Raw genomic sequence first — 13,987 nt, forward strand, 5'->3', positions numbered from 1 at the left:
CTGGGTGTATGGTTCATCCAGCACACGATGCCCTCCCACCTGACGGCGGGTCCCGGGGGGTGGGCCGCACCGCTGTGTCCCTCAGCAGCAGTGGCACCCAGCCTCGTCCACGGTGACAGTTAGGATGGTTGACAGCCCAGTAGGTACAAGGCACCGTACAAAATATCACGTCACGTTCTCTCATTTAGTTTTTACACCGGCCCTAAGAAAATAGACGTGACTGTCCTCACGTCACAAACAGGACAGATAAGGGGCACCCAGGTGGCTCCATCAGTTAAGCGTCAATTCTTGATTTCAGCTCAGGTCATGATCTCACGGTTCGTGAGTTCGAGCCCCGTGTCGGGCTCGGCACTGACAGTGCGGAGCCTGCTTGGGATTCTCTCTGTCTCCCTCTCTCTCTCCCTGTCCCTCCCTCACTCGTGCTTGCTCTCTCTCAAAATAAAAAATAAACACTCTTTTTAAAAACTGAGACAACTAAGGCCCCTCATGGTTAAATAACTGGATTGAGGAAGAAGTTATGTGACCGCAAAAGATTCCTGGACGCCTGTCAACTGGCTCAAGGTCTCTGCTTAGCCTCTGGGTTGCGCTGGCCCCCTAAGGACCTCCTATACCCGCCCTTGGACCTTCGTCAGGGCCACCATGAACACTTGTACAAGTTGTGCCGTGTATAAAGGCGCCTGACTAAAACCCAGCCCACTTCACTCCCCAGGCTGTGCACCCATCTGGTATCACCAAGTGTCAGAGGAAATGGTGCCCTTTTTAAAATGCGCAGAGAGGGGCGCCTGGGTGTCTTGGTCGGTTAAGCGTCCGACTTCAGCTCAGGCTATGATCTCACGGTCCGTGAGTTCGAGCCCGGCGTCGAGCTCTGTGCTGACAGCTCAGAGCCTGGAGCCTGTTTCAGATTCTGTGTCTCCCTCTCTCTCTGCCCCTCCCCTGTTCATGCTCTCTCTCTGTCTCAAAAATAAATAAACGTTAAAAAAAAAATTTTTAAATGCGCAGAGGCACTCTTCATTGCATATTGTCACATGACATGAACCTACGTACCAGAGGGCAACAAGCCCTGCTGACACATGCTAACAGAGTTTGGGGGCTTCCTTCCCCAGGTTCTGGTGCCTCGAAGAAGTCTAACTGGCTCCCTACCAAACCTGCTCACGCGGCTGGACCAGATGCCCAACTATTCCATCTTCCGGGGCTACATCATTGTAGGTACCAAACTCTCTGCGTGACCCACTCGCTCAGGTTACCTGGCAACGGGAATCCCTCATGCGTTCTTGTCTCCCTCCATTGCAGCAATATAATCTGGCGAGTGCGATCGAGGCAGCTGATGCTTATACAGTGTTTGCTCCAAACAATGACGCCATTGAGAATTACATCCGGGAGAAGAAGATTGCAACTCTAGTAGGTATTGGGAAGGATAACCAGGCAAATTATTTTCTGAACATTCAAACTCAACCTCTTTCCATCCATCAGTCATGTACAATCTCAATCTTTCAATCAAAACTTCCTTGTCCATGTGCAGACACTTAACGTAAACCCGCACCGAGACTTTCTCCGCTTTCTTGTTTCATTCATACCCATGGAAGCACACACTGGGGCCCTTGGACACGAGGACGCAGGTGTCCCAGGAACCTGGAAGGATTCTCATAGTCACCCTTCTTCCCGGCCCTGCCTCTCTGGCCCCGGGCCACTGAGATGTCTGCGGCAAGGACGGAGAGAAAGTGGGTGGTCTCTGTCTTCATCCTCTTCTCCCACCTCTGTCCTTCCTGGTTTCTAACATCTGGGGCTACACAGCCCAAATTTGTCAAAGGATTTTGTCAAAGAATGCAGAGCTCCAATATGACACTGTCTGCCTCAAAACCCTTGAATGCGTCCCCATCTCAGTTCAGACTACCTCCCCAGATATCTAAGGCCTCCGTTAACTGGCCACCATTCATCCTCTATTCGGTGGTGGCTCCGGAATTTTCACATAGGGGCCGGGGGTTGCCCTGCCCCCAGCCCCCTGCCCCATGATGAGAGGACATGTTTGAAGTGTATTCGCACAGCAAGCACACAGCTTTCTTTCCCTTACATCTTCAAATAGGGTGACTGAGCCCCAGATACTAACGAAATGCAGACTTACCTGTGAAGCCCCTTAGTGTCATCCTTGGGCCCACCCATTCTCTGCAGAAACCACGTGGTCTAACCGGAGGGACAGTCTCAGAGACCCTAAACAAGCCAAGATGTGTTTGGTGCCTTTGTTCATATCTACCCACACATGTAGACACACATGTGCACACACACATGTGCGTGCACACACACACACACACACACACACACACACACTGCCCTTTTGCCTTCACTACCTCCTGAATCTCCCTACCTATTCTTCAAGTCCACTCTGACTGCCTCAGGGAAGCTGGCCCTGGCCACCAGAGCCTTCAGAAAATCTCCCCTGCCTCTGAATTCAGACCATTTGCACACCCCTGCAGTACTATCTGGGTGAATTGACCTTTCAAGTGAGCGAACCTTAGCTCTCCAAGTAGATTATAAACTCCATGAAGTCAGGGACACTGTCCTAGATTTTTGTGACTCGCATATTGAAAAAGCAGGACACCTGGGATGGGATCAGTATCCTGGGATCTCCTCTGCCCTGCCCCAGTCCCTTTGAATGTGTCCAGTGGAAAATATTCTTTTCCTCCCCTGGGATGAAACTTCAGGCAATCCCACAACTTTCCCGTTTTTCCCAAAAGTCCTATGACCATGTGAAGTCACAAACACAGTCTCAATTAAGTTAAAAAAATTCCAGTAATAATCAACATGTCGAACTGGATTTCAAATCACATCTCTCACTGTTCCCTGCTGGGGCTTTGTCTAGGTGAGAAACTGGAGGAGGGGGCTTGTTCTTGAATCAACCAGGGTCCATCAGGAGACAGAAGCCATACCGGAGAGAGTTTAATATCATGAATTGTTGATCGGGTACAAAGCTGTGTAAACATAACTGAAAGGTTAAAAGGAGGGAGAGAGAAGTCACAGAGGTAGCAGTAGCAGGAAGCATCTAGACCCAAAAGGCTGGAAGAGCAAAAGGAAGAGGTTAGAATTACTAAAATTTAGAGAAATGCAGAGCAAGAGCCTCTCAGAGCTGTAACTCCGGCCTCTGCGGAGGGGGCAATGTTCACCTGGCGTCTCTGACCCTGAAGGAGGGTCCCTGGGGGTCCAGGACCCAGACTCCAGCAGGGGGTGTTGCCTGGCAGGGGCTGAGAAGCCCTTCCCTCCAGATCCAGCTGCCCCTCTGGGGTGCAGACCGGGGCTTGGGTGATGCCCATAGAAACAGGAAGCAAACAGAAGGAGGAAATCCCTCCTCCCTCCTTCAGTTCTAATAGGCCTCACAGTCTCCTTCTAGCACTTTCTACTGGCAGAACCTACCAGGAGCCCAGGCAAAGGAAAACTGTGGACTGCGGTCACAGCTGCGGCATCACAAAATCAGAGTGAGGAGGGTGGGTTCAGGGTTCTCAGGAGGACAACTGAAAAGGGTAGGAAGGGTCTTACCTGACTGGTACCATCTTGAGATGCCATTGCTGTTTCTGGGCCAGGTCAGGGTTTCAAAGCGTGCTCTCTCTCCCCCTCCCTCTTCCTACCCTCTCCCCACTTTGGTGGGTCCTTCGGAGACCCCACCCATCACCAGTGGTCTCTGACTGCTGTCCCCTGACCTGTGTGCATGCATCCTACTGCTGTAGTCATTTATCTCCTCCTTGAGCCCTAAGCATCCAGAACCCGCCTCCAGCTTTTCCCCAGGGGGAGCCTGTCTGCCCCAGTGAGCACCCATCTAAGATAGGACCTAAGGCCCCAGTTCTCTCAGAGAACCACACATCTTGTCCACAGGACACACATCCTCTCTCGTCCCAGGCCAGCGCTGGGAGTGCTGGCCTGTCCACCCTCCTCCCCCCTCCACCCTGCCAGCCAGCTATGACATGAGATTGCTCAGCTCTGAGTATAACCTGGTCCCACAGGTCACCCTATCTGCAGGGCACACAGATCATGTTCTTCAAAACATCCCATCGAATCTCCTCTTGTAGCCCCTGAGGCAAAAGGCAGGCTGGGGTGTGGGGACCCTCTCTTCACAGCACGTCTCTTGAAAGAAATCATCTCAGTCTGGGTTTTAGGGTCACATCAGGAGTTCCTGACCATCCCACATGGAAGACCGGCCAAGTCCGAGGTATTGCGTCTCAGATTTAGTATTTAACATCTATCGCCTCATGATGTCTTGGCAAAAACTTGCAGTTCAACAAGCTGTTGCTCTTGTGATCCCCACGGTGCCTGGCAAGTGACTGGGACAGGCTGACCTATGGGTTGACTCTCAGTTCTGTGTGTTGCCCAGGAGGAGGACGTGCTCAGGTATCACGTGGTCTTGGAGGAGAAACTCCTGAAGAACAACCTGCACAACGGCATGCACCGGGAGACCATGCTGGGCTTTTCCTACTTCATCGGCTTCTTCCTCCGTGACGACCAGGTGCGATCCTTTTACTTATCACCCAGGAAGGAGGGGTGCCTGGGCAGCCCAGTCGGTTAAGCGTCCGACTCTTGGTTTCGGCTCAGGTCATGATCTCATGGGTTTCGTGGGTTCGAGCCCCGCCTCGGGCTCTGCCCTGGCAGCATGGAGCCTGCTTGGGATTCTCTCTCTCTCCCTCTCTCTCTGCCCCTCCCCTGCTCCCGCTGTCTCTATCTCTCTCAAAATAAATATATAAACCAAAAAACAAAACCAAAACAACAGGAATGACAGGAATGAGGGTCTTAGCACCAATCCACCAATCATCACTTCCATGTTGAAACAAATCTCACCAGTGCTTCCTCCGCCTTATCCACAAAGGACAGTTGCCTATGTTCCACCGTAAAGAGAAAACAGACTGTCAAGCTTCAACACACTCCCTGTTACCAGCCTCGGGACAATCAGTGCGGCTTCAGTAATCATGGTATTTGAATTCTAGCAGTCACAGGTGCCCTTTGACAGTGATTCCTAACAAACCCAACAGACAGTCCCTGAGCACTCTCTAAGATAACAGTGGACATGGCAGCAAACCCAACTCCCAGGACATGGCACTGGCTGAGGGGGCCAAGTGACACGTGGGGTCCAGCAGCCAAATGAGTAACGTCATGATTGCCTGATCGCACAGACTGCAGTCCTGGGACCGACTGCCCCCACACGGATGCTCAGTATTTACCTCACACAACCCCTAATTATTTCAAAGTCTTCAGGATTCATGAAAAAGAATTGATGAGACTAAACATTTGAAGTATTTCAAGTGTAGGGGCTCCTGAGTGGCTCAGTTGGTTAAATGTCCAACTGTGGCTCAGGTCAAGATCTCACAGTTTGTGAGTTCGAGCCCCCATTGGGCTCTGTGCTGGCAGCTCGGAGCCTGGAACCTGCTTCAGATTCTTTGTCTCCCTGTCTCTCTCTGCCCCTCCCCTGCTCTCTCTCTCTCTCTCTCTCTCTCTCTGTCTCTTTCTCTCAAAAATAAACATTAAAAAATTTTTAATTTAAAAAAATAAAAACAAAGTGCTTCAAGTGTAATTCTATTTAAATATTTCAAACATCAAGGAAAATCAGTTTATGAAAATTCAGCAAGAAACTCACAGGGTGATTCTAGTATAAATTCTCCTAAGGAAAACTAATAAAAACGAATTATTGTTTAAGATTACCTAGGTGTTCTGTGAAAAGGAAAGTTTAATCACAGACATTTTTGAACAATAATATTATTGGAGCCTTTCAAAAAGTGCAATCCTGGGGCACCTGGGTGGTTCAGTCAGTTAAACATCTGACTTGAGTTCAGGTCTAACAGTTCATGGGTTCGAGCCCTGCATCAGGCTCTGTGCTGACAGCTCAGAGCCTGGAGCCTGCTTGGCATTCTGTGTCTCCCTCTCTCTCTCTGCCACTCCCCTACTTGTACTCTCCCTCTCTCTCTCTCTCCCTCTCAAAAATAAATAAACTTTAAAAAATAAAAATAAAAAAGTGCAATCTTAAAAGCAATGCTCTCAATGGTATTGTCATTGAACCACAAGTTAATTTTTGGGTGCGTTTTGTTTTAACCTGCTTGGGTTAAAAAAAAAAAAAAAGAGCTTGAGTCTTACAGAATAATCTAACTCCAAATATTCTCCTCTGACTCCTGTAAATAATCCCACCTATTATACAATAACTTTGAAGAGATCCTTTTAGATACATTTTCTTATTTTTCCCATTAAGCAAGTTTTGATTGGTAAATAACTTATTTTTTTGTTTTTATCCATATCATTTTTTTAAATGTTTATTTGTTTTTGAGAGAGAGAGTTTGTGAGAGTATGCAAGTGGAGGAGGGGCAAAGAGAAAGAAGGACAGAGGATCCGAAGCGGGCTCTGTGCTGACAGCAGAAAGCCCAACATGGGATTCGAACCCATGAATGGTGAGATCATGACCTGAGCCGAAGTCGGCCGCTTAACCGACTGAGCCACCCAGGCACACCAAACTGTATCACTTCTTATTTCATCACAGAAAGACGAATTTTCCAATGCATTTAGTTGGAGCAGTTTCAGCTCTGTCACGTTTATTTTCCATTTGCTCGGAAATTCTTTGATCTAGAGAAATCTTACAATAGAGGCTTTATCCTAAAATAAACAAATAGTTCTCTTACAGTCAAGGTTTTGCTTTTATTGATAACTCATTTGCTTTCTCTTAGGACAACGGAGTTGTAGGAAAAATCTCTCTAATCGAGTAAAGTTGTGTTCAAATAAAAATTTTATTTTTTATTTTATTTTTTTTAATTTTTTTTAACGTTTATTTATTTTTGAGACAGGGAGAGACAGAGCATGAACAGGGGAGGGGCAGAGAGAGGGAGACACAGAATCTGAAGCAGGCTCCAGGCTCTGAGCTGTCAGTACAGAGCCCGACGTGGGGCTAGAACTCACGGACCGCGAGATCATGACCTGAGCCAAAGTCGGCCGCTTAACCGACTGAGCCACCCAGGCGCCCTTCAAATAAAAATTTTAATACAGCCTGTAATTCCTTGAGTACATCTCACCATGAAGATGATTCAGACTTTTTTCATGCAAATCAACAGTATTACAGCATCAGAAGTTCTGCCATTTTGATATTTTTTAAAGTGTTCAGTGTCTCAGAATTCTGGAAGTTTGTGGTGCAACCACCATTCGACATGACCAGTAAAGTTCCCGGCTAGTCTTACAGATCTACACAGACGCTAGAACACCTGTGGAGCTCGGCCGTGATTTACCTCAACACCCAGTGGAAAGTCACCCGACTTCAAATAAACATAAGGGACTTCAACATTCCATGGGAGTTCAAGTTTCAGCACTTGGAAGAATCATTTTAATATTGCTGCTGTGGGGAGTCTGGGGATGTTATTAATCATTTTGAAGCCCTTATTGGTTACAAACTTAACTTTTTCTTAGTGCACTGAAGATTTCCCTTTCTCCCAACTCACTCACTCACACACACACACACACACACACACACACACACACAGACCAATTTTTTAAAGAACCATTTGTTTCCAGTTTTATTAGTTACATTAATGAACGAATTAGTAGATTCCCTTGTTTTGTATTACTCAATCATTAAGGTATCCTCTCCTTAAAAAAAATCAAAATAAAATGAGTTATAGCTCAAAGTTGAATTGGAGTTAGCAGCCTTTCTTGAAGAACCTCTGAGCATTCACCACACACTGGGAAATGATACTATCTAGTGGAACTCTTTTCACAAACAAAAACACTAAAAAAATGCTAGTTATTTTTTTTTTCTTAAGTGCCTGTCACTTGGCCTTTGTGAGGGTTGCTTGCCAATTAACCATAGAGATGTGCTAAAAGGCCAGTGAGTCTCATTCTCCACATCTTCATTTTGGAAGGCATTCACACCTCCAGGACCACCAGTCCACAGCACAGCTGAGCACGTCCGTGGTGCCATTTTGCCAGTGGAACTAACATAACAATCATGATTCAGAATTCCTCAAATGGTCATAAACCACCTAATGTGAGAGGTGGAGTGAAACCTTAGAGATTCTCTAGAACAGCCTCTTCCTTTTACAAAAGAGGAAGTTGAGATTTAGAGAGGAAAAACCATTGGCCCATCGTCACACAACGAGTTGGTGCCAGGTGCGAGACTGTTACTTAGACTCTCCTCCCTTAGGAGGGCCTTTTCCACTACAGTGTGTTACCTTCCAGGTGAATACTGGAATATCTCCTAGGTTGTTGTGATATTGTTGCCTCCAATCCCGATCTTCCCTATTTCCCTTGAAATCACTACACTAAAACTCACATTTAACCCTCTTGGTTATAGCTCTACGTAAATGAGGCTCCAATAAACTACACCAATGCAGCCACTGACAAGGGAGTGATCCATGGTTTGGGGAAAGTTCTGGAAATTCAGAAGAATAGATGTGACAACAACGACACTACAATTGTACAAGTAAGTTATATCCAAGGCCAATGATGCAACTGTTGGCTTAGTTTTTTATAAATTTGTTAAGCATAAGTTTCATCTATCAGGGTATCTCAATTCAGTTGAAAAACACTGAGTGAGCATCTCTGATGTACAAAAAAGCAGAATCAGCTTGGCTCTACAAAGGTATATAAGACATGATCCCTACCCCAATGGACTCAAAATCTGGTGCAATAAATTATACCTTGAGTACCTGGGAACGTGCCTGGGGGGTTGTATTGAGCAGAATTCTCAAGCCATGGTCTTCGTCAAAGGGAAAACAAGCCATGCCTAATGCAGGCTCAGAGGGGGGCTATGGTCCACCTATGGCAGATATTGGCCAAACCTGGTCTATGAGGAGAGAAAATAAAGAGGTGGGTTATTTCAGTGTAACATAAGATGCAGTAATGGAGACTTTTCAGTCCATGAGATAGCGTAGGATCTTTCTCGATAGTAATAGCTGCTGACATTTTGGGGGCGCTTCTTATGTGCCAGGCACTGCACATATTCTATGTGGTTTTAATGGTTTTACACAGGTTAATACACATGTTACATGTACCATGCTCACAATACCCTACAAAATAGGTACTATTACTATCCCCATTTTGCAGATGGGGAAAACGAGCCACAGAGAGGCTAAGTAATGCACCAGGGTCACAGAGCTAGCAAGTGGCAGATAAGGAGTTAAAATCCAGGCAGTCTGGCCCCAGAGCCAGAACCCTGAACAACCACACCATCCTGTCTGGTGCGAGCCAAGTTAAGAACCAGTCACACTGACCTCCTCCTGTTCTAGGAATGGGTCACATTTAAAATTGTCTGTCATTCCTAACTAGTGCTCATTGTTTTACAATAGTATCTATTAGCTCCGTACTGACCCCTCAGCTCCCCATGCTCCCAAGGCCGGCACGGTGTGTGACACATCCTCTCAGTCTGGGAATCTCGACAAATTCACTAAATAATGGGTTTTCCATGAAGGAGGGCTGTTGTTAAAGGAATTGGGATGTAAATGAGGTAAGAGGATAATTAGTATCAGGGAGTAGAGGAAAGCAATGCTAAGACATCCCAGACCTCAAGTAGTTGAAGGGCTTATCTAAATGAACAGGAAAGAAGCTGATCGGATGAGCTCCCCTAATATCTTTCTGAGTTTCAATTCTATGTGCTAATACCTTCAGCTTCAAGGTCTGGAAAATACTTTGCAGTAAAAGCAATAACCATGAAATGTTCACTTTGCCTCTGTGTTTTACCAAGGGAAAATGTGGGAAGTGTTCCCAGCAGCCGATCTGCCCACCTGGAACTAAACCACTAGTAAGTATTTTGTCTTCTTTTATCAAATAATTTCCAGATACTAGGCGGTCCGAATTAGAAAATGAACCTCAAGCATATCTCGTTTTTTCTGCCCTCATCCCTGTATTTTAATCCCTGTGTTTTAATTTAATTTTACCTTCTTATATTACATGCATCTTTCTGAAGTCTTGAATCCATTTTTTTTGGACCAAAGTAAAATTTAATTAGTGCATAAATAGAAGCCAGGGTTCACATCATTCGATGCACAATGCAGGAAGAGATTTTTCACTTTCTACATCTTTCACATCCCAGAAGCCAGTTGAGGATAAGAGCAAGAAATCTTATCAGAGAAGGCAGACTCTATATCCAAACAACATCCAGTCTGGATGAGTTTCCTTTTAGTTGAAGTTACAACTTCCTCTAAGAAACAGATGGCAAACTTGGGAGAAGTAAACATGTCTTTGAATTGATTACTAATCTATGTTTCTTGTAGCTATTTATTATAAGAGCCAGTCCTGATAATGTTCCAATCGTTACCAAAAAAAAATAGATGGGGAGCGCCTGTGTGGCTCAGTCAGTTAAGCGTCTGACTTCTGCTCAAGTCATGATCTCACAGTTCGTGGGTTTGAGCCCTACATCGGGGCTGTCAGCACAGAGCCTGGAGCCTACTTCAGATTCTGTGTCTCCCTCTCTCTGGCCCTCCCCCACCCACCCTTTGTGTGTGTGTGTGTGTGTCTCTCTCTCTATCAAAACTAAACGTAAAAACATTTTTTAAAAATAGATGCTTATGCACCTTCCATAGCATGAGAATAAAAATTTTTAATGATGGGGCACCTTGGTGGCTTAGTTAAGCATCCAACTCTTGGTTTTGGTTCAGGTCATGATCTCAGGGTCATGAGATCAAGCCCCTCTCCCTCACGTTGTCTCTCTGAAAGAAAGAAAGAAAGAAAGAAAGAAAGAAAGAAAGAAAGAAAGAAAGAAAAGAAAAGAAAGAAAACTTATAATGAAAACAATGCTGATTCTCTCATCCACTTTTCCTACAACTTCTCCTGAGTTAGTTTTCTAGACAAAAGTTCTGTTTACAGAGTACCACCTTAAGGTATCCTAATTTGGATTTTGCCTGCTTTCACTTCTGGCAGTCAACATTGTGATTTTGTGTCTCCTTTCTTACAAAGCAGCTCCAAGAAACCAACCCCCTCCCTTTCCAGAACATTTCAGTCAGAGAAACAGCGATATGTCACCCACGTACTTTCTCCTAGGGGCTGGAACTTCTTCTTCCCCAAAACGTTGACATCGTTTCTATTGCATAGGGCGAAGAGACAAGGAGATGCATCTACACCTTTTATTTCATGGGCAAGCGATCCGTGTTCATTGGGTGCCAGCCAAACTGTATGAAAACCGTCATTGTGAGTATAAGGATTGAATCGCCCTTCCAATTCCTGCAGCAGATGGGGAAATGTAATCATATGTCATACATGTATTCCTTCCGCCTCTCCTCTTCCTCCTCATCATCCCCACTCCCGTTGTCATCGTCATTCAAGGTAGCGGTGGTTAACAGTAAAACTCAGGCCAGCCCTGTAAGTCAGGAAACAGGTAAAAGCTGCAATATTCAATTGTGTGGTGAAGAAACAGAAGGACTGAGACGCTAGAAGGACCATGGACCATCTCATTGTTGCAACAGGGTGAAATGCCCTGTGAGTGTGCTTGCATGCAAAGGGATGGAGAAGACAGCCAGCTCCCTAATAAGAGAAAGAGAAGGTGCACCTGCTTGTTTAGAAAACGAACCCCAGAGCTAAGTACGTCTGTGCTGTTGCTTTGGGATCTGCGGGAAAAGTCTTTATAACTTCCTGCCCTGCTTCTCTCCCAGAAGACTAGGCATAGCCCCTGCCTATCCTACAGAAAGCAAGGTGGTCTGGCCCTCAAGCTGCAGAGCTTTTGTGGGCTTTTTTGGTTTTTGTTTTCCAGGATCCAGAAATGTTTTATTGGAACACAGCCATGCTCATGCACTTACTTTCTTACTGAAGTAGAATTAACATACAATGTTATATTTCCTTTCACCAGTACAACAGGTGAATCAACAATTCTACAGGTGGAATCTAAAAACAAAACAAAGGAACCAAGAAACAAACCAAAAACACAGAGAACACCGTTGCCACGGAGGGTGGGGAATGAAATAGGTGAAGGGGACTATGAGGTACAAACTCCCAGTTATAAAGTAAGACACGGGGATGCAAAGTACAGCGTAGGGACTATAGTTAGGGATATGCAGTAGTATCGTATGGTGACAGATGGTGACTGAGCTTATTGAGGCCACCACTGAGTGACCTAGACATTTGTGTTTTGGCAAACTCAAGAATAAGAGGCAGAGACGATGGGGGTTAAAGATGACGCTCATCATGAGGAGCACTGAGTAATATATGGAACTGTCCAATCACTATAGTGCACACCTGAAATTACGATAACATTATATGCTAGCTATAGTGGAATTAAAATGAAAACCTTAATAAAAATTTTAGAAAAGTAAAAAAAGCACACAGCCAGGAGGGCTTCCCTTAACTCCAAGAGATTCATTTATAAAATGCAGAAGGCTTCCCCTGCAAAGGTGTCTCACCCTCAGAACCAGTGGGGACGACATAAGGCACACCAGGGAGGGGCCCGGGGTCCTGGATGGTGACCACAGCTGACACATCCCCCTCCACCCCTGCATCACCTGCATTATTCTTTTCTCTGTTCCTGATGCCCTCTTTTCCCGCTGATCTTCATCCCCGCCTCTCGCTGGCCTTTCTGTTTTCCCTCCTTCCTGCCCTCCGCTCCTTCCCGCTCAGGGTACCTCTCATGCACTGTCAGAGCTCCGGACAAAACCCGGGGATGGAGGTGTGGCCGCCTCCCTCCAAGCCCAGCCTTGTCCCCCCTGGTTGCAGACGAGAGAATGCTGTGCCGGCTTCTTTGGCCCCCAGTGCCAGCCCTGCCCAGGGAAAGCCGAGAACGTCTGCTTTGGAAATGGGATCTGCTTGGACGGGCTGAACGGCACAGGCGTGTGCGAGTGTGGAGAGGGCTTCGGGGGCACGGCCTGTGAGACCTGCACCGAGGGCAAGTACGGCCCCCAATGCGACCAAGGTGCGCACCCTCCTCCCCACCCCGGCAGGACCCGCGCCAAACCTGCCAGGGCCCAATCCTCGCCGCTCCGTCGCCAGCCTGTCTGGGCAGGCGGGCCAGAATCCCACCCCTACTATCAGGGAATTGTAAGGACGTCCGTGTCCTGCGATATGCACAGAACAGTGTTTCCAAACATTTCCAGTCACTAACTGCACCTACCAAACGACCCCCAATCTGTTCGCGGACGTTCTCCCACCAACCTCACGTTTCTGTATTTGTCTGTGCGCCTGGATCCTCATGTTGCTTACCCTCTCGGGTTTGGACGTTGCTTGATAGTCTGAAATGCCCGTTCCTGCACAGTCTCTCGTTTGGTCTGCACAGGAATCTTAGATACTTGGGTGTTCTGGTACCCATTTTACAGACGAGTATATTAGGGCAGAGTTGAATGGCTTCCCCCAGGGTCACACCTGATGAGAGGCAGAACCGAGATTTGAATCACACCTTACTTGGCTCCAAAGCCTTGCTCTTGAATCCTGCTGTCCTCTGTGTAAAGATTACTCTATTAATTCACCTTTAGCAAGCCACCTGCTTTAAGCTGTTTTGTTTTCACAAAAACCATCATCTGTTTGCATTCTCTGACCCTGACTTCCTTGTGCCCAGGGACACACGCACACACGCACTTGGGAGGAGTTTCTTAATCCACGATGGGAAAGCAAGGAATTTTTCTACCTTGCACTAAAAACCATAAATTGGACCTGGCTATCACTGCTTTATCAGTAGCCTGTCCAAGCCAAAATCAATATATAAATGAATCATTATAATTGGACCATATACCATATAGTTGGAACTATAGTGCTGATTCTTTCTGTCATTTGGAAGCATTTTCTGTTTCCATTTGTGCAGGGCTTCCTAACCTGTGATTCATGGGGTCATGGAGTCTAACAACGCCCCAAAGCTGAAACCTTTTCTCGGGGGAAGGCATCCAAAGCTTCCAGCCAGTTCTCAGAGGCTCATGACACTGCTGCGTAATAAAGGAATTGGCATTTCTATGTTACTAAAGAAGGCAACGCCACACCAGGGTTATATAAACCTAGTGGACAAACCTTAGGGAACACACGTGCTCCCAGCCCAGGCTGTCCCACACAACCCTGAATCCTCAGATGACTTTAG

At 46.5% G+C, this 13,987-nt stretch overlaps 1 protein-coding gene across 1 annotated transcript in view; it reads left to right on the forward strand.

Annotated features, from left to right (window-relative positions):
- Positions 1 to 13,987, forward strand: part of STAB2 (stabilin 2) — a 165,309-nt gene that overhangs the window by 95,510 nt on the left and 55,812 nt on the right. The window contains exons 32-38 of the mRNA XM_047066788.1: positions 1,104 to 1,202; positions 1,291 to 1,398; positions 4,355 to 4,486; positions 8,297 to 8,425; positions 9,686 to 9,742; positions 11,032 to 11,127; positions 12,643 to 12,838. Of these exons, the coding sequence (XP_046922744.1) occupies positions 1,104 to 1,202; positions 1,291 to 1,398; positions 4,355 to 4,486; positions 8,297 to 8,425; positions 9,686 to 9,742; positions 11,032 to 11,127; positions 12,643 to 12,838 (817 nt within the window). The remainder of the gene's footprint in view (positions 1 to 1,103; positions 1,203 to 1,290; positions 1,399 to 4,354; positions 4,487 to 8,296; positions 8,426 to 9,685; positions 9,743 to 11,031; positions 11,128 to 12,642; positions 12,839 to 13,987) is intronic.

This window comes from Lynx rufus, unplaced genomic scaffold (assembly GCF_022079265.1).
Source record: "Lynx rufus isolate CCGP_SWC_20201006 ecotype Redwood Valley unplaced genomic scaffold, mLynRuf1.p SCAF_7, whole genome shotgun sequence".
Classification (NCBI taxonomy): domain Eukaryota; kingdom Metazoa; phylum Chordata; class Mammalia; order Carnivora; family Felidae; genus Lynx; species Lynx rufus.